This window comes from Chiloscyllium punctatum, chromosome 18 (assembly GCF_047496795.1).
Source record: "Chiloscyllium punctatum isolate Juve2018m chromosome 18, sChiPun1.3, whole genome shotgun sequence".
Classification (NCBI taxonomy): domain Eukaryota; kingdom Metazoa; phylum Chordata; class Chondrichthyes; order Orectolobiformes; family Hemiscylliidae; genus Chiloscyllium; species Chiloscyllium punctatum.
In genome coordinates, this window is record NC_092756.1 from 69,297,181 (window position 1) to 69,316,651 (window position 19,471).

Consider the following 19,471-nt stretch of genomic DNA (forward strand, 5'->3'; position numbering starts at 1 on the left):
TTGATCAGATGGGCCAATGGGATGAGAAGTGGCAGATGGAGTTTAATTCAGATAAATGTGAGGTGCTGCATTTTGGGAAAGCAAATCTTAGCAGGACTTATACAGTTAATGGTAAGGTCCTAGGGAGTGTTGCTGAACAAAGAGACCTTGAAGTGCAGGTTCATAGCTCCTTGAAAGTGGAGTCACAGGCAGATAGGATAGTGTAGAAAGCGTTTGGTATGCTTTCCTTTACTGGTCGGGGTATTGTGTACAGGAGTTGGGAGATCATGTTATGGCTGTACATGACATTGGTTTGGCCACTGTTGGAATATTGCATGCAATTCTGGTCTCCTTCCTATGGGAAGGATGTTGTGAAATTTGAAAGGGTTCAGAAAAGATTTACAAGGATGTTGCCAGGGTTGGAGGATCTGAGCTATAGGGAGAGGCTGAACAGGCTGGGGCTGTTTTCCCTGGAGCGTGGGAGGCTGACAGGTTACCTTATAGAGGTTTACAAAATCATGAGGGGTGTGGATAGGATAAATAGACAAAGTCTTGTCCCTTGGGTGAGGGAGTCCAGAACTAGAGGGCATAGGTTAAGGGTGAGAGGAGAAAGATATAAAAAAAACCTAAGGGGCAACTTTTTCACACAGAGGATGGTACGTGTATGGAATGAGCTGCCAGAGGAAGTGATGGAGGCTGGTACAATTGCAACATTTAAGAGGCATTTGGATGGGTACATGAATAGGAAGGGTTTGGAGGGGTATGGGTTGGGCGCTGGCAGGTGGGGCTAGATTGGGTTGGGATATCTGGTCGGCATGGACGGGTTGGACCGAAGGGTCTGTTTCCATGGTGTACATCTCGATGACTCTATAACCTTGCTGACCAGAAAGGGCGCGCCGTGTCGGGCTGCAGTTCCGCCGGTGGCCGGAGAGGGCGCGCCGTGTCGGGCTGCAGTTCCGCTGGTGGCCGGAGAGGGCGCGCCGTGTCGCGCTGCAGTTCCGCTGGTGGCCGGAGAGGGCGCGCCGTGTCGGGCTGCAGTTCCGCTGGTGGCCGGAGAGGGCGCGCCGCTGCAGGATGCAGTTTCACTGGTGGCCGGAGAGGGCGCGCCGTGTCGGGCTGCAGTTCCGCTGGTGGACGGAGAGGGCGCGCCGTGTCGGGCTGCAGTTCCGCTGGTGGCCGGAGAGGGCGCGCCGCTGCAGGATGCAGTTTCACTGGTGGCCGGAGAGGGCGCGCCGTGTCGGGCTGCAGTTCCGCTGGTGGCCGGAGAGGGCGCGCCGTGTCGAGCTGCAGTTCCGCTGGTGGCCGGAGAGGGCGCGCCGCTGCAGGATGCAGTTCCGCTGTCGGGTGTAGGGGGCAGCAGAGTGGTGTGGAGGGGCCGGAAGTGGCGGGTGTCCGGAGCCGCTCCCATGGCGACCCGAGCGCTGCAGGAATGGGCCCGGCTCCAGGTGGTCGGTTACCCGGGGGTCGAGGTGACCAACATGAGCTCGAGCTTCAGGGACGGACTGGCCTTTTGTGCGATCATCCACCGGCACCGCCCTGACCTGATGTGAGTGACCCGGGGGGGGGGGGGGAGAGGGAGAGGGATCCTCCCTAAGGGAGGGGGAGTGGTCTCCCCCAGACCCAGGGGGAGAGAGAGTGTCCCCCCAGACCCGGGGGGAGAGAGAGTGTCCCCCCAGACCCGGGGGGTGAGAGAGTGTCCCCCCAGACCCGGGGGGTGAGAGAGTGTCCCCCCAGACCCAGGGGGTGAGAGAGTGTCCCCCCAGACCCGGGGGGTGAGAGAGTGTCCCCCCAGACCCGGGGGGTGAGAGAGTGTCCCCCCAGACCCGGGGGGAGAGAGAGTGTCCCCCCAGACCCAGGGGGTGAGAGAGTGTCCCCCTCAGACCCAGGGGGAGAGAGAGTGTCCCCCCAGACCCAGGGGGTGAGAGAGTGTCCCCCCAGACCCAGGGGGTGAGAGAGTGTCCCCCCAGACCCAGGGGGTGAGAGAGTGTCCCCCCCAGACCCAGGGGGTGAGAGAGTGTCCCCCCCAGACCCAGGGGGTGAGAGAGTGTCCCCCCCAGACCCAGGGGGTGAGAGAGTGTCCCCCCAGACCCAGGGGGTGAGAGAGTGTCCCCCCAGACCCGGGGGGAGAGAGAGTGTCCCCCCAGACCCGGGGGGTGAGAGAGTGTCCCCCCAGACCCAGGGGGTGAGAGAGTGTCCCCCCAGACCCGGGGGGAGAGAGAGTGTCCCCCCAGACCCGGGGGGAGAGAGAGTGTCCCCCCAGACCCGGGGGGTGAGAGAGTGTCCCCCCAGACCCAGGGGGTGAGAGAGTGTCCCCCCAGACCCGGGGGGTGAGAGAGTGTCCCCCCAGACCCGGGGGGAGAGAGAGTGTCCCCCCAGACCCAGGGGGTGAGAGAGTGTCCCCCCCAGACCCAGGGGGTGAGAGAGTGTCCCCCCCAGACCCAGGGGGTGAGAGAGTGTCCCCCCCAGACCCAGGGGGTGAGAGAGTGTCCCCCCCAGACCCAGGGGGTGAGAGAGTGTCCCCCCCAGACCCAGGGGGTGAGAGAGTGTCCCCCCCAGACCCAGGGGGTGAGAGAGTGTCCCCCCCAGACCCAGGGGGTGAGAGAGTGTCCCCCCCAGACCCAGGGGGTGAGAGAGTGTCCCCCCCAGACCCAGGGGGAGAGAGAGTGTCCCCCCAGACCCAGGGGGTGAGAGAGTGTCCCCCCCAGACCCAGGGGGAGAGAGTGTCCCCAGACCCAGGGAGAGAGAGCGTCTCTTCCCCCCCCCCCCCAGGAAAGGGGGATGTCTCCCCCCTGCCCTGAGGCGATGAAGTGAAGGGCTCTCTAGCCCAGCCCTGAGTGACTCTGGGCGGGGGGGGGGGGGACTGGTTCAGGAAGAGTTTCTCCCAGGGGAGTGTTCAGAGGACAGGGTTTTACCCAGCACAGAGAGCGGAATGAGAAAGAAAGAGCTTCATTTCTCCTTCAGTTTTGCTGGGCACTGGGTTGTCAGCCCATTTGTTGGAGTCGCTGTGGAACTGCCCTAGCCTGGGCAGAGTGAGCAGCTGGTCTCACTGTGGGCCACTTTCCCCTCAGGCCAGATCATGTTCCAGAGTACAGGCAGCTTTGCTGTAAGGCAGGAGTTCTGTTCTCGTGCAACCCTGTGTTATAAGATAATCGTGTAATAGCAGGACCATTTAAACTGATGAAGCCGTAATCGCATTATAACCAATATACCAATTAAATATTCGCACTTTAGAAAGTGTCCCAATTCATCAGTTGTGTGATAGCGAATTCGTATAAATGAATCACACGTTATCACAGAACAGCAGGAATCAGAATAATTGACTGGTGAAGTGCCAATTTTTCAGTTACTTGGATTGACCATGCTAAATTGCCCCACAGTGCCTCAGCTAGGTTGATTAACCATGGTAAATGTGGGGTTATGGAGAGAGAATGGGGGTTGCTGGATCTGGCAGGATGCTGTTTGAAGGATTGTTGCAGGCTTTGGGCTGAACGGCCTCTTTCTGCACTGAGAGAGATTCTATGACATAGGGAGCATGATATCCAGAATAAGAACATACAAAACAAGCAGAAGTGGCTGATCAGCTTTTCGAGCCTACTCCATCGTTCAGTAAGATCATGGCTAATTTGTTTCTGTTCCAAATTTCTATTTATCCCTGATAACCCTTGATTTTCTGGCCCTAATAAGAAACCGTCTACCTCTGCCTTAAAAATATTCCGTGACATCCCCTCTCCCCCGCCAATGAGAAGTTTTGTTTTGTGAGCATTACAGGCAATCATAACATACAAGGACCTCCAGATCATTGGGTGTTCAAACAGAACGAGGCATATAAGGTTATGACTGCAAAGGAGGTGCACAAAACAGGACCATTTAAAATTGGAGGGGTCCACTCAACAGTCTCATAACAGCAGGGAAAATGCTATTCTAACCTCCAATGGAAACAAGCCTCACCTGACCAACATTTTCTCAAAAGAGCACACACTCATTCCAGGAATCAATGTAGTATATCACTTCTGAAATGCCTGTAATGCATTTACACCCTTCCCTAAATAAGAGATGTTGTCTCAACAGTGTTCTGTTTAACTAAAGCCTAACATCCTTACTTTGATGTTTAATTCCTCATATAATAAAGTATAGTATCCATGAGAGTCAATAAGTGAGGCTGTGATTCAGTAATGCTGAGTGATAAGGAATAGCATTACAGCTGTACTGAGGGAGGATATTCCTGGAACTACATCCAGAGAAGTTTTTTGGGTTGAACTGAGAAATAAAAAAGGAATGATCACCTTATTGGGATTGTATTATAAGATGCTCCAATAGTCAGAGGTAAACTGAGAAACAAATTTGTCAGTTACAAATCTGTAACTGACAATAACTTACAGATTGTCAGTTATCTGTAAGAATAGTAGGGTGATTACGGTAGGGGATTTTAACTTTCCAAACATAGACTGGGACTACCATAGAGTTAAGAGCTTAGATAAGCATGTACAAGAAAATTTTCTGATTCAGTATGTGGAGGTACTTACTAGAGAAGATGCAAAACTTGACCTACTGTTGGGAAATAGGCAGGACAGGAGACTGAGGTGTCAGTGGGGGAGCACTTTGGGGCCAGCGACTATAATTCCATTCGTTTTAAAATAATGATGGAAAAGGATAGATCAGACCTAAAAGTTAAAGTTCTGAATTGAAGAAAGACCAATTTTGATGGTATTAGGCAAGAACTTTCAAAAGCTGATTGGGGGCAGATGTTCGCAGGTAAAGGGACGGCTGGAAAATGGGAAGCCTACAGAAATGAGATAACAAGAATCCAGAGAAATTATATTCCTGTCAGGGTGAAAGGAAAGGCTGGTAGGTTTGGGAATGCTGGATGACTAAAGAAATTGAGGGTTTGATTAATAAAAAGAAGTAAATATATGTCAGGTATAGACTGGATAGATCGAGTGAATCCTTAGAAGAGTATAAAGAAAGTAGGAGTGTATTTCAGAGGGAAATCAGGAGGGCAAAACAGGGCCATGAGATAGCTTTGGCAAATAGAATTAAGGAGAATCCAAAGGGTTTTTACAAATATATTAAGGACAAAAGGGTAACTAGGGAGAGAATAGGGCCCCTCAAAGATCAGCAAGGCGGCCTTCCTGTGGATCTGCAGAAAATGGGGGAGATACTAAACAAGTATTTTTCATCAGTATTTACTGTGGAAAAGGGCATGGAAGATAAAGAATGTGGAGAAATGAATAGTGACATCTTGAAAATTGTCCATATTACAGAGGAGGAGGTGCTGGATGTCTTGAAATGCACAAAAGTGGATAAATCCCCAGGACCTGATCAGGTGTACCCTAGAACTCTCTGGGAGGCTGGAGAAGTGATTGCTGGGCCTCTTGCTGAGATATTTGTATCATCGATAGTCACAGGTGAGGTGCTGGAAGACTGGAGGTTAGCAAACGTGGTGTCACTGTTTAAGAAAGGTGGTAATGACAGGCCAGGGGACTACAGACTGGTGAGCCTGACATCAGTGGTGGGCAATCCTGAGGGACAGGATGTACATGTATTTGGAAAGGCAAGGACTGATTAGGGATAGTCAACATGGTTTTGTGCATGGGAAATCATGTCTCACAAACTTGATTGAGTTTTTTGAAGAAGTAACAAAGAGGGTTGATGAGGACAGAGCGATAGATGTGATCTGTCTGGACTTGAGTAAAGCGTTCGACAAGGTTCCCCATGGAAGACTGGTTAGCAAGGTTAGATCTCATGGAATACAGGGGGAACTAGCCATTTGGATACAGAACTGGCTCAAAGGTAGAAGACAGAGGGTAGTGATGGAGGGTTGTTTTTCAGACTGGAGGCCTGTGACCAGTGGAGTGCCACAAGGATCGGTTTTGGGTCCACTACTTTTCATCATTTATATAAATGATTTGGATGTGAACATAAGAGGTACAGTTAGTAAGTTTGCAGATGACACCAAAATTGGAGGTGTAGTGGACAGCGAAGAGGGTTACCTCAGATTACAACAGGATCTGGACAAGATGGGCCAATGGGCTGAGAAGTGGCAGATGGAGTTTAATTCAGATAACTGTGAGGTGCTGCATTTTGGGAAAGCAAATCTTAGCAGGACTTATACACTTAATGGTAAGGTCCTAGGGAGTGTTGCTGAACAAAGAGACCTTGGAGTGCAGGTTCATAGCTCCTTGAAAGTGGAGTCGCAGGTAGATAGGATAGTGAAGAAGGCGTTTGGTATGCTTTCCTTTATTGGTCAGAGTATTGAGTACAGGAGTTGGGAGGTCATGTTGCGGCTGTACAGGACATTGGTTAGGCCACTGTTGGAATATTGCATGCAATTCTAGTCTCCTTCCGATCAGAAAGATGTTGTGAAACTTGAAAGGGTTCAGAAAAGATTTAACAAGGATGTTGCCAAGATTGGAGGATTTGTGCTACAGGGAGAGGCTGAACAGGCTGGGGCTGTTTTCCTTGGAGCGTCGGAGGCTGAGGGGTGACCTTATAGAGGTTTACAAAATCATGAGGGGCATGGATAGGATAAATAGACAAAGTCTTTTCCCTGGGGTCGGGGAGTCCAGAACTAGAGGGCATAGGTTTAGGGTGAGAGGAGAAAGATATAAAAAAGACCTAAGGGGCAACTTTTTCACCCAGAGGGTGGTGCGTGTATGGAATGAGCAGCCAGAGGAAGTGGTGGAGGCTGGTACAATTGCAACATTGAAGAGGCATTTGGATGGGTATATGAATAGGAAGGGTTTGGAGGGGTATGGGCTGGGTGCTGGCAGGTGGGACTAGATTGGGTTGGGATATCTGGTCGGCATGGACTGTTTCCGTGCTGTCCATCTCTATGACTCTTTGACACTTTGAGTGTTTGTGTTAAATTCAATGGCATAACAATCACTGAATTCTGCATTAACTACATGCAAGTCAGGAGTGATAGTTATGGTTATGGTCTCCTCCTCCATTCTGTGGATGGGTGCAGCTCCAACAACACTTGAAGCTTCAGCTCAGCCGGGATAAGCAGCTCACTTGGTTTCCAGTGCACCCACCAACATTCAGTCCCCTTGCCACCATCTCAGCAGTTTGTGCAATCTGCACAATCAGTGTAGCAACTTAGTAAGGCACCCTTCCAAGTGTTCAATAGTGTGTCATCTTGAGCTGCCAAACAGCCAGATTTGGTTTGATGCCCAGTCCACTCTTTGGATTGAAGGTGGCTAGCGACGATCTGTAGGGGACAGTCTGAAGAGTGAAGCTGCACAGTGTAGATCAGCCTGATCTATACTTGCTTTCAGATTTAGTTGGTCCTGGTTCATGGTATTTGTGTCAATTCTGTCTGCTTATTTAAGTGTCTTCCCTCTGCACTGTTACAATGATGTGTTATGGTTGAGAGCTTTACTTAAAGCAGTTAACATGGAGCTATACAATCCAGCCTCTCCAATAGAAACTACAGCAAATGACAAAATGCACATTGCTAATTGAATGGTAATGGTGTGAGTGGTACGGTGGCTCAGTGGTTATCACTGCTGCCTCACAGCGCCAGGGACTCTGATTCAATTCCAGCCTCGGGTGACTGACTGTGTGAAGTTTACACGTTTTCCCTGTGTCTGCGTGGATTTCCACCAGGTCCACCAGTTTCTTCCTATAGTCCTAAGATGTGCAGGTTAGGTGGACTGTCTGTGCTCAGTTGCCCCATGTGTGCAGGGATGTACAAGTTAGATGGATTATTCATGGTAAATATGAGATTACGAGGATAGGATGGGGGGTGCTGGGTCTAGAGGGATACAATTTGGAGGGTTAATGCAGACTTGACGGGCCGAATTACCCCTCTCCATCCTGGAGTGATTTCCACAATGCACACTCATCATTCCCACCTCACCTGTCTCCCTATTCAGTGCCTCATGCTTAGTCCCTTAGTGTTAGGCCCCTCTATCTCTTTCTATCTACTCCTTACCCCCCAACTCCTTTCTTGTTCTCTCCTAATTTGTAGCTGCTCTTGCTTTGTAACACCATATCCAGGTGCATGTATGAAACTGGATTGATCCTTCTCTTTCATTATCCATGTTAAAATCAGCCTGTACCCAGCATTCCAACCTCATGCAGACCAGTCTCTGTTAACAAGTGAATTATCAGTGCCTTGTTTAAATTATTAACCAAAATGGTGAACTGAAGCCTTCCCTCCCTCCTCTGTGACATGGCCCTATGAGGAATGAAGAGTCTGCTGTGTTTTTACAATCCTTTCTGCTCAGTGGTGTGTGTGAATGATAACTTCATGGACCTGTATACTTATTACTTATAACACCATCCTTAATTCAGGTCCTCTGTCTCTCTCACTCTCCCTGAATACAGCAGATGACAGGAAGGAATTCTGTCTTTTTGAGCTCCTTTGGTCTCAGTGTAGTTAATTTAAACTCAGGGAAACATTTCAAGATGTTCAAGGTGAATGACTGACTAATGCTGGGCTCCAGGCTACTGATCACAAGCAGAAAATTCAGGAGGAGACGATCTATGTCATCTCTTTGTCAGCTTATTACTCAGAGTCTGACAGAGTGACAGAAACTATTAGTCACTTCCTCCCACTTTCCCTCTCTGTGGCTCCCCTAACACCTTTCCCAACACCAAACACTCCTCCCCACAGCTTACACGCTGTGGCTCCCCAAACCTCAGATCGGTTGCAACCACTCCATTTGACTCCTCCTTCTCTGTCCCAGCACCCCCATCCTCTACACCACTCCCTCTACCTCCCATGCTCACTCCCCTTAACTACCCTGCTCTCCTCGCTGACTCTATGCCCTCCCTGTCTAATTGTGATGTTTCATGTGTGATGTTTTTGTTTCTTGCAGAGACTTCGATTCACTGTCCAAAGAGAATGTCTATGAGAACAATCGCCTGGTGAGTGTTTCATTATTAATAAATGGCGCCACATTTCCTGTTGTGGTTCTAGCCAGCCACTTCCTGGATTAGCCCTGTGTTTGCTTTAAAGTCTCTGAAAATAGTTCCACTTCTCGCTCATACTTCTCTGGCCCTCACTGAAAACCAGGTGAAACAATAATGATTGTGGTTTTGCGGTTGGTTGGCTGTGAAGTGAATTGTGGTGTGGGAGCAGAGAGTGTGACAAGGTGCAGGTGCCAACGAGGGGTGGCTCTGCTGCGTTTCACGCCCTTCCTCAGTCTGCAGAAAGTGGGGAATAACAGGCAGGTGTTTCATTGCTAAGTTGGAGACGTTATCTGACTGTACAAGAGCAGACATTTAAACTTGTCCTGAAGTGATTTTATCTTGTCCCTGCACTAAGTTTATGGCTTAACTTGTCTCCAGTTATATCAAATTATTTAACAGCACTTGAGGAATATTTCTAAGCTTGAAAATGCATTAGTTAATTTCACCAGTAGATTCAGCAGGTCAGGTTTTGTCCCTGTAGATCATGGGCACCACTGTGAACCATGATAACTGGACCTGCACCTTGAGAGACTCAGGCTCAAAGTTAATGAGCTGGAGACTGAGCTTCAGATATCATGAAGTGTTTGGGTGGGGTGAGGATGATATTTTGGGGCAACACAGTGGCTCAGTGGTTAGCACTGCTGCCTCACAGCACCGAGGACCTGGATTCGATTCCAACCTCAGACAACTGTCTGTGTGGCGTTTGCACATTCTCCCCGTGTCTAAGTGAGTTTCCTCTGGGTGCTTCGGTTTCCTCCCACCATCCAAAGGTGTGCAGATTAGGGTGAATTGGCCGGGCTAAATTGCAGATAGCGTCCAGGAATGTGTAGGTTAGGTGCATTGGTCAGGGGAAATGTAGGGGAATGGGGAATAGGTTTGGGTGGGATATGCTTCGAAGGTTCAGTGTGGAATTGTTGGGCTGTTTTCCACTCTGTAGGGATTCTAAAATTTAGTTAGACACATTGTTCCAGAAGTCAGTCATACTTTTACTTTTGGGTAAAATTGGAACTTAAAAATGGCAGCAGGAGTATGCCATTCAGTCCATCGAGTCTCCTCCGTCATTTAACTGGATCATGGCTGATGTTCTACCTCAGTGCTACTTTCCTGTGCTTGCCCCATTTTCATAGCTTTAATCTCATAGTCTTTGATGTCTGAATAAACTCAGTGTCTGAACAACCACAGGCCTCTGAGCTGAAGCCCCGAAGATCCACCACCCTCTCAGTGAAGAAGTCCTACCATGCCATGGTCCTGAATAGGCACCACCGATTTGGTGGGTGGTCAGAGCAGGAGGGTGTCACTGCAAGTAAGGCAGGCGAGAGGTATCCAGGAGGAAGAGCATCTGAGGCCAAGAGTAGGGGCTGCAGGAAAGTTGGTCAAACTGACCATAACACCTTGGTGTAGGAAGCCTATCAAGTACAGGAGGTTTAAAAAACATGTAGTTACAAAAGGAACTGTATAGCCAGGGGAATAGATTTGGTTCTCTGCAACTGAGAATATATTGCCTGTCTGGTGCCCGGTCTGAAGACATCTTCTGAAGTCTGAAGAGAATCTTGGATTGGGAGTGGAGGGCTGACCCAACTTTTAAGGTCTATGTAGGTCCCAATAATGTTTGATAGAACTAAAAATAGAGCTGCTTTAATGGAGCAGGGAGGGACTAAATCAATAAACAGAATCACAAGGGTCGTATTATTACTGGATTCCTACCTGAGCTGTGAGCAAATTGGTATAGGGTGAATAAGATCAGGGAGATGAGTGTGTGGCTCAGAGATTGATAGGGGACAATGGGTTTTGATTCATAGGCCATTGGCACCAAAACTAAGGAGTGTGTGACCTGTACTATTAGTATTATCTTTACTAAATCACACTGGGACCAGTGTACTTGTGAATCATTTAACTGGAGTGAAAGAGTGCTTTAAACTAAATGTGAGGTGGAAGAGTCACATGAGGGAAGATTTGGAAAGAGCAAGGCAGAAGAGATGATGTCACTCTGAGTTCACTGGGCTGATCGCTGTCTTATAAGGAAAAGTTGATCAATTTACCTCTATACTTATTGAAGTTTAGAAAATGGAGATGTGATATCATTGAAACATGTAAATGTCTGTTGACTGGATGGATGCTGAGAGGATATTTCCCCTCTGAGGAGAATCTAAATCTAGGTGGCATAGTTTAAACAAAAGCATCTCCCATTGAATACTGAAGTTAGAAGAATTTCTTCTTTTGAATTATCTTCCTGGGGAACAATAGAAATGTGACCATTAAATAAGGTCAAGCTGAATTAGAGATTTTTGATTTACAAGGGAGTCTACAGTCATGGGGACAGGCAGGAAATTGGAGCCAAATGAGCCATGATCTTGTTGAATGGTAATACAAGTTCAATGGGCCGAATAGCCTTCAACTTCTTATAATCTCTGCTTTTTAAAGCAATTAAATAAATAAAATTAATTGGGAAGAGACAGGAGACTGACCCTAAAATATGCATATTCAGTAAGCTCGTGCAGACACGATGAGTTGAATGATCACCTTCTGCGCCATAACAAGTCTGAGATTCCAGACATGAGCCCTTTGATTTCTAACCCTTAATTTGCATTACTGTTGGCAAAAAATCCTCCCTGTTACAGAGCAGCTGAGAAAAGTCAGGAATGTCGAGCAGGAGAATAGGTTTCTCATGCTGCCTGTACACGAATAAAACACAGCCTCTGCTTTGAATCTGTAAAAGGCTGTTGATGATCAAACTAATCTAGAACATAATTCCAGATAATGGCCAACATTTCATTAGCTTTTTAAAACCCGTTTTAACTTCTGCTTTGTGATTTCTGTATATGGTTCCTGGCTTTCTAGTAGGGAGTGGTAGCTAGTGGGTTTTTTTCTGGACTGTTAATTCAGCGACCCAGGTTCAAATCCCACCGTGATAGGTGGTAGAATTTGAAACTAACAGGAGTCTTTAGGGAAGGCAACTGCCAACTTTCCCTTGTCTGGCCTACAAGTCACTCCAAACCCACTGCAATGTGGTTGAATCCTAACTGCTCTCTGGGTAATTAGGGATAGGCAATAAATACTGGACTAATCCGTGAGACCCACATCCTGTGAAAGACTAATGAAGAAAGTGGATGATGTTATCCTGTCCATCTGTCACAGTTTAGCATACTTAATGCTTCAGTGACTTAACAAGCTGTGCCTCACTCAGCATTATTTACAGTGTCACCGTGATGTCTTCACCAAAATTAGATGCAAGTCTCACCATTCCTTCATCTAATTCATTTGTAAATATCCTGGAATCTAAGTCCCTGGTGTAAATTCCCAGAGAACACCATGACTCACAGCTACATCTTTATCTCCCATCTGATTAACATCTCCAAAACTACAGTGGTTGTTGAAGATAACTCTCCCTTTCCAAGTCCATTCTGGCTTGCTCTGATCAGTTCAATTTTGTCCAAATGAGCGATAATCCCTCCTTAATAACAGGTCCGAGTTATTTGTCGAAATGGTAGACTCTGACGTATTAGTTCTCCCAGTAATCCCTTATTTTAGTGAGATGTTGGCAGTTTTCAAAGGGGAGCAATTCCTGAATCAGTTTTGGGACAGTCATGACTCCTGTATCTAAAGTTCCACACAGACTGGCTGGCAATGAACAGATTTTGTTTCTCTGTCAGAATTTTAATTGGTTTGATATTTGAGTATTGCTCATATTTTGACACAAACTCAAAATAGTAAGTTCAGGCTCAGGCTGAGAAGTCCTGTACAGAGAAGCTTCTAGATTAATGATTTTGCACAGATGATGGCGAGTGGGTGAAATTGGCTGTTTAGGTGGAGGATTGCTGTTACCAATGTTGAGAAAGTGCTAAACTGCACTGACTGAATTCTTTACTTGATCTTACTGTTTTCCTGGCCGTGCGTCACTTCAGCCGGTACTGATTGCATCTGCAAGGTCAGGGCTGCATTGGTTGCACTCACTTCTGAGTCAGACGTTATGTTCGTGTCTGACTCCAGAGCCCTCCAGGTTAAAGCCCTAGATTGCTCTGCTGAACTTGGGTCTTGAGTGCTGTATTGAGCTCTGGAACCCAGGGAGATGGCCATCATCACAAATCTTACATTTTGTTTTATTAAAAAGTGCCTTGGGACATTTTATTAATTTTGCGGAAAGCTGTGAAATGAAGAGAGACTGGAGAAAGTTCCACTTCTCACCATCTGCGGTGACTAAGGGACAACACAATTAGGCTTATAGGATAGATTAAATAAAATTGTAAACATGGAACAATGGGACTTAGCTTCCTTTAGGTACCAGTAAAGTTGGAACTGATACCAGAGAATGCAGAGAATATGACTTCTACTCAGAATAGCAGCATTTCAAAGCCTAATCCAGTAGTCTGGCCTCCGTTATTGACAATTTCTCCCATAAAAATATAGTATTGGGAGCAGCCATAAGTCGTTCAGCCCCTAGTCTGGTCCACCATTTAATATGATGACTGGGTGAACTTTTGCCCCATCTCTATTTTCCCTTAAGCTTTTTGTATCTTTGATTCCTGAGAGATTCAAAGCTGTCTATCTCAGCCCCAAACAAATTCAACGATGGAGCATCAGCAGTAGAGAATCTGAAGATTTACAGCCTTTTGATTGGAGAAATTTCTCCTCATTTCAGTTTGAAATAATTGGTCACTTACCCTGCAACAGTGCCCCAGTGTTCTAGATCCTTCCCTGAGTCTGCCGTAATAAGCCACTTCAGAATCTTGAATGTTTCAATGAGATCACGTCAATATAGAGCCAGGTTACTCAGTCTGTCATCAGAGAACAGCCCCTTTGGCCCAGGGACTAGTCAGCTTTCTCTGTGTCACCTCCAATGCAAGACCACGGTGGCACAGTGGTTAGCACTGCTGCCTCACAGCGCCGGAGACCCGGGTTCAATTCCCCCCTCAGGCGACTGACTGTGTGGAGTTTGCACGTTCTCCCCGTGTCTGCGTGGGTTTCCTCCGGGTGCTCCGGTTTCCTCTCACAGTGCAAAGATGTGCGGGTCAGGTGAATTGGCCATGCTAAATTGCCCGTAGTGTTAGGTAAGGGGTAGATGTAGGGGTATGGGTGGTATACGCTTCGGCGGGGCGGTGTGGACTTGTTGGGCCGAAGGGCCTGTTTCCACACTGTAAGTAATCTAATCTAATCTAATCTACACATTTTCCAAGGTGTAACCCTGCAAGACTTGCTTGTTCTCTTCCTCCAGAGGCAGACATTAAAGTCAACGCATCATTTATCTTTCTAATTGTCTCTTCAATGTCAACATTGCGCAGTTTTGTGTTTTTTAACAAAGTATTTTATTCTATTTTTGTCAGTGAATCACCTCACACTTCCCACATTATACCATCTGTTGCACAGCAATGTTACATGTTGCACTTTGTGTATATGTACATATAACACTGCAACAAATTTGTTTCACAACCAGCTTAGTTTTACTCCCCTATCTGACTTCCTCTGTTTGTGGGCTAGAACTATTGAACAGTTCTAGCACAGAAGGGATTTATTTAGCCAATGCCAGCTCTGTCCAGGAACAAACCACCAAATCCTACTCCTTGCCTACGGGCCTGCAATTGTTTTCTGTCTTCGTACTTATCCAACTCTGTTTCTGAACATTATAATTGAATCTTCCCGCCGCGCCCCCCCCCCCCAGTCCTCTGTGTCAGTTCATTACACACATGAACCACTTGCTGTGTGAAAAGCTTTTCCCAAATGTGCTGCAACCATTCCACAATTCTAGCCCAGGAAGGAGTCAAATAAGGGAGCAAAATTAAGCTGGTTGTGAAACAGATTTGTTGCAGTGTTATATTCATGAATACACAAAGTGCAACATGTAACATTGCTATGCCACAGATAATATAATGTGGGAAATATGAGGTAATTCACTGACAAAAAAAGGACAGAATACTTTTATAAAGCACACACAACTGTGAAATGTTGATATCGAGAGAGTTCTTTTGCCATTTACTTCAACATTGTTGGAGACAAGAAGTTGAAGCTTTTCATCTCTTACTCATCAGGATTACGATGCAAAAAAACTCAATAAAAAAGACACTGAATCATACAGAATGGAAAGTGTGTGCTACTTGGTCACACCATCATTGGCATGGAAATGCAGGAAGGATGTTGCTAGTGACTGGAGAATCCACAACCAAGGGTTATAATTTAACTGTTTAGGACTGAGATGAGAAAATGTCTTCACTCAGAGTGGTGAGTCTGTGGAATTCTCTGCCAGAGAAAGCGATTCACACCAAAACATTGAATATTTTCAAGAAGGAGTTAGATATTGTTCTCTGGGCTAAAGAGGTCAGGGTTCTGAGTTGGATGATTAGCCATGATTACATCGAATAATAGAGCAGACTTAGGGGCTGAATGGTCTACTCTTGTTTTCTATGCTTCTAGAACAGTTTTCCGTCAATCTTAATTCTTAGGCCTGGTAGGTAAACTTTGATCAGTCAGGGTGTTGCCATGAGAATGTGGCAAAGATTGACAGCCTCAATGACCCTGTTTTTACCACTCTGCTCCTAACCTCGTTATAGCCTTGGTTTAAACATGGACAATTGAGCTGAATTTCAGAGGTGACGTGAGAGTGACAGCCCTTGACATCAAGTCCTCATTCAACAGTGTGAGGCATCATGGAGCCCTAGCAAACTGGAATCGCTGGATATCCAGGGACAAAATCTCCATAGGTTGGAATCATACTGGGCGGCACAGTGGCTTAGTGGTTAGCACCGCTGCCTCACAGCAACAGGGACCCAGGTTCAATTCGATTTCAGCCTCTGGTGACTGTTGGTGCAGAGTTTGCACATTGTTCATGTGTTGGCGTGGGTTTCCTCCAGGTGCTCCATTTTCCTCCCACAATCCAAAGATGTGCAGGTTAGGTGAATTGGCCATGCTGAATTGCCCCTAGTGTTCAGGGATGTGTAGGTTAGGTGTATTAGTCTGGGGTAGACGTAGAGTAGTAGGATAAGGAAATGGGTCTGGGTGGGTCACTCTTCGGAGGATTGGTGTGGACTTGTTGGGCTAAAGGGCCTGTTTCCACACTGTAGGGATTCTGTAATTCTATAAGTGGCGTATAGGAAGATGGTTGTGGTTGTTGGATGTCACTCTTCTCAGGTCTAGGACATCTCTGCAGGAATTCCTCAGGGGAGTGTCGTCGGCCTAACCATCTTCAGCTGCTTCATCAATTACCTTCCCTTCAGTGTAAGATTAGAAATCAGGGTGTTCACCGATGATTGCACAATGTTCAGTACCATCTGTGACTCCTCAAATACAGAAACAGTCCATGTTCAGTACAGCAAGATCTGAAAAATATTGAGACTGGGGCCAACAAGTAGCAAGTAATACTCGGGCCACACAAATGCTAGGCAATGACCATCACCAATAAGAGACAATCTAATCACTGCCCCTTGCAAAGGTGTTACCATCACTGAATCCCCAATTATCAACTTCCTTGAGGTTACCATTGACCAGAAACTGAACTGGACCTGTCGCAAACACAGTGGCTACAAGAGCAGGTCAGAGACTAGGAATACTGTGCTGAGTAACTCACCTACTCACTGTTCAAAGCCTGTCCACCATCTACAAGGCACAAGTCGGGACTGTGCTGGAATAATCCCCACTTGCCTGGATGGGTACAGCTTCACAACAGTCAAGAAGCTTGACACCATCCGGGACAAAATACCCCACTTGATTGGTACCATACCCACAAGCATCCACTCCCTCCCCCACCGATGCTCAGTAGCAGCAGGGTGTACTGTCTACAATATGGACGGCAGAAATTCACCGAAGATCCTCAGACAGCACCTTCCAAACTTGCGACCATTTCTAAAAGGGCAGCAGGTATATTGGAACGCAACCACCTGTAAGTTCCCTTCCAAGCCATTCACCAACCTGACTTCAAAATATATCTCTGTTCCATCAGTGTTCCTGTGTGAAAATCCTGGAACTCCCTCAGTATCATTGTGGGTCTACCCCAGCATGTGAACTTCAAGAAGGCAGGTCATTACCATTTTCTCAATAGCAGCTAGGGCCAGGCAATAAAATGAGGTTAAAACAATGACTGCAGAAGCTGGAAACCAGATTCTGGATTAGTGGTGCTGGAAGAGCACAGCAGTTCAGGCAGCATCCAAGTAGCTTCGAAATCGCTACCACAGCCACATTCGCTTCCTCAGTGCCTGCCTCCTTCTTTAGAGACTGCAATTTCCCTTCCCACGTGGTTAAAGATGCCCTCCAACGCATCTCGTCTACATCCCGCACCTCTGCCCTCAGACCCCACCCCTCCAACCGTAACAAGGACAGAATGCTCCTGGTGCTCACCTTCCACCCTACAAACCTTCACATAAACCAAATCATCCGCCGACATTTCCACCACCTCCAAACAGACCCCACCACCAGGGATATATTTCCCTCTCCACCCCTTTCCGCCTTGCGCAAAGACCATTCCCTCCGCGGCTACCTGGTCAGGTCCACGCCCCCAAACAACCCACACTCCAATCCTGGCATTTTCCCCTGCCACTGCAGGAACTGTAAAACCTGCGCCCACACCTCCTCCCTCACCTCTATCCAAGGCCCTAAAGGAGCCTTCCACATCCATCAAAGTTTTACTTGCACATCCACTAATATCATTTATTGCATTTGTTGCTCCCGATGCGGTCTCCTCTACATTGGGGAGACTGGGCGCCTCCTAGCAGAGCGCTTTAGGGAACATCTCCGGGACACTCGCACCAATCAACCACACCGCCCTGTGGCCCAACATTTCGACACCCCTCCCACTCTGCCGAGGACATGGAGGTCCTGGGCCTCCTTCACCGCCGCTCCCTCGCCACCAGACGCCTGGAGGAAGAACGTCTCATCTTCCGCCTCGGAACACTTCAACCCCAGGGCATCAATATGGACTTCAACAGTTTCCTCATTTCCCCTTCCCCCACCTCACCCTAGTTCTAAACTTCCAGCTCAGTAACTGTCTCCTTGACTTGTCCGGACTTGTCCTACCTGCCTATCTTCTTTTCCACCTATCCACTCCATCCTCTCCATCCTCTCCTCCTTGACCTATCACCTTCATCCCCTCCCCCACTCACCCATTGTACTCTATGCTACTCTCTCCCCACCCCCACCCTCCTCTAGCTTATCTCTCCATGCTTCAGGCTCACTGCCTTTATTCCTGATGAAGGGCTTTTACCCGAAACATCGATTTCGAAGCTACTTGGATGCTGCCTGAACTGCTGTGCTCTTCCAGCACCAGGCAATAAAGTAGTGGCCAGCCAACAATGTCCATGGCCCATGAGTAAATTTAAAAAAAGGTACATTCTATACAGATTCCTTTACATAGCACAGGGTTCTATGTATTAATGTGTGTAGTTTGTAGTGTGCACAGACGTAGCACTCTGCAAATCTGTTGGCTGATTTTAAATTGGCTTCTGGTATCATTCATAGTGCAGTTTGAATTATGCAGCTCTATGCCCTCTGGACCTTGACCTTGCCACCGATGAGTATGGGTTTGTTCTTCCTATTATGTCTTTGAACCTTCATGATTTTGGAAATATCCAAAATATCTCTTTTCAACTTTCTCTCCTCTGAGGAGAACAATCCCAGTTGATCCATATGATGGAAGTCCCTCATCCATGGGACCATTCTTATCGATGTTTTGTGCCCAATCTCTAAAGCCTTTGCATTCCTCCTGCAGTGGGGTGGCTGGATTTGGACGCATCATTCCAGTGGAGACCAAACCTAAAGGTTTACCACAGTTTCCTTTTCTTTTCTCCTGTTCTCTATGCCTTTATTTATACACCCCAGGAATGTTTCTCAGACTTTGCTGCCAGCTTCAATGACTTCTGCACATGTTTCTCCAATCTCTGCTCCTGCGTCCTTTTAAAATTGTACAATTATATTGTCTTTCGTTGGCCATCTACCATGTGCATCACTTCACTACTTTGCATTAAATTTAATCTGCAGCCACTTGAAATCAATGACTACTGTCCTCACATTTGATAATTCTTTCATATTTTGAACTTGTGCCTTGTACACCCAGGTCTACACAGAGAAAAATAATGATCCTAGTGCTGCCTCAGGTGACTGGAGAATTGAGATCAGGCTGTCTCAGAAACCCTTAATTCAATTAAATAATTGGATTGTGCTGTAAGAGCTAATACGGATCTGTTGGAAGCTGAGTGAATTATCAGCTTGAATAAAATACATGTGCGCTGATGTCACACTTGGTCTGAGTGCAGTGCTGATAACAGCATTCATTCGCTGAAGGTGAGAGTAAGTTTGATCCATACAATATGTTTGTCACTGATGGATCATAGTAGGCCAGTCCCCCAACTTACTGACCAAGTACAAACCATCTGAGGTGCTTTCCTTACTCATGCATTCTTTTCAAATCTATCAAAGCCTTTCAGTATCCCAGCTGGAGGCTGCAGGCATCAGCTACAGTTACAGAAGTGGTGCTGCTCCCTCGGAGCTAGTTGGAAGATGGCCATCGAGGAATTTGATGTGAGATCCCAGAGTCCATTTAGTCCAAGACTTGCTTTCATCAGTCGTGGAATAGAATGTTAGAGCAAGGAGGTAATGT

The 19,471-nt window shown here is 47.1% G+C and overlaps 1 protein-coding gene across 2 annotated transcripts in view; it reads left to right on the plus strand.

Moving 5' to 3' along the window:
• Window positions 1-1,356: 1,356 nt before the first annotated feature.
• The window catches only part of micall1a (MICAL-like 1a), a 92,887-nt gene continuing 74,772 nt past the window's right edge, over window positions 1,357-19,471 (plus strand). The window contains exons 1-2 of one of the 2 annotated variants that reach the window (XM_072588416.1): window positions 1,357-1,525; window positions 8,805-8,853. In XM_072588416.1, coding sequence (XP_072444517.1) covers window positions 1,386-1,525; window positions 8,805-8,853 — 189 coding nt within the window. In that variant the 5' untranslated portion in view covers window positions 1,357-1,385. Of the gene's footprint in view, window positions 1,526-5,229; window positions 5,385-8,804; window positions 8,854-19,471 lie in introns of those variants that run through there. The other variant, XM_072588417.1, reaches the window with a different exon arrangement.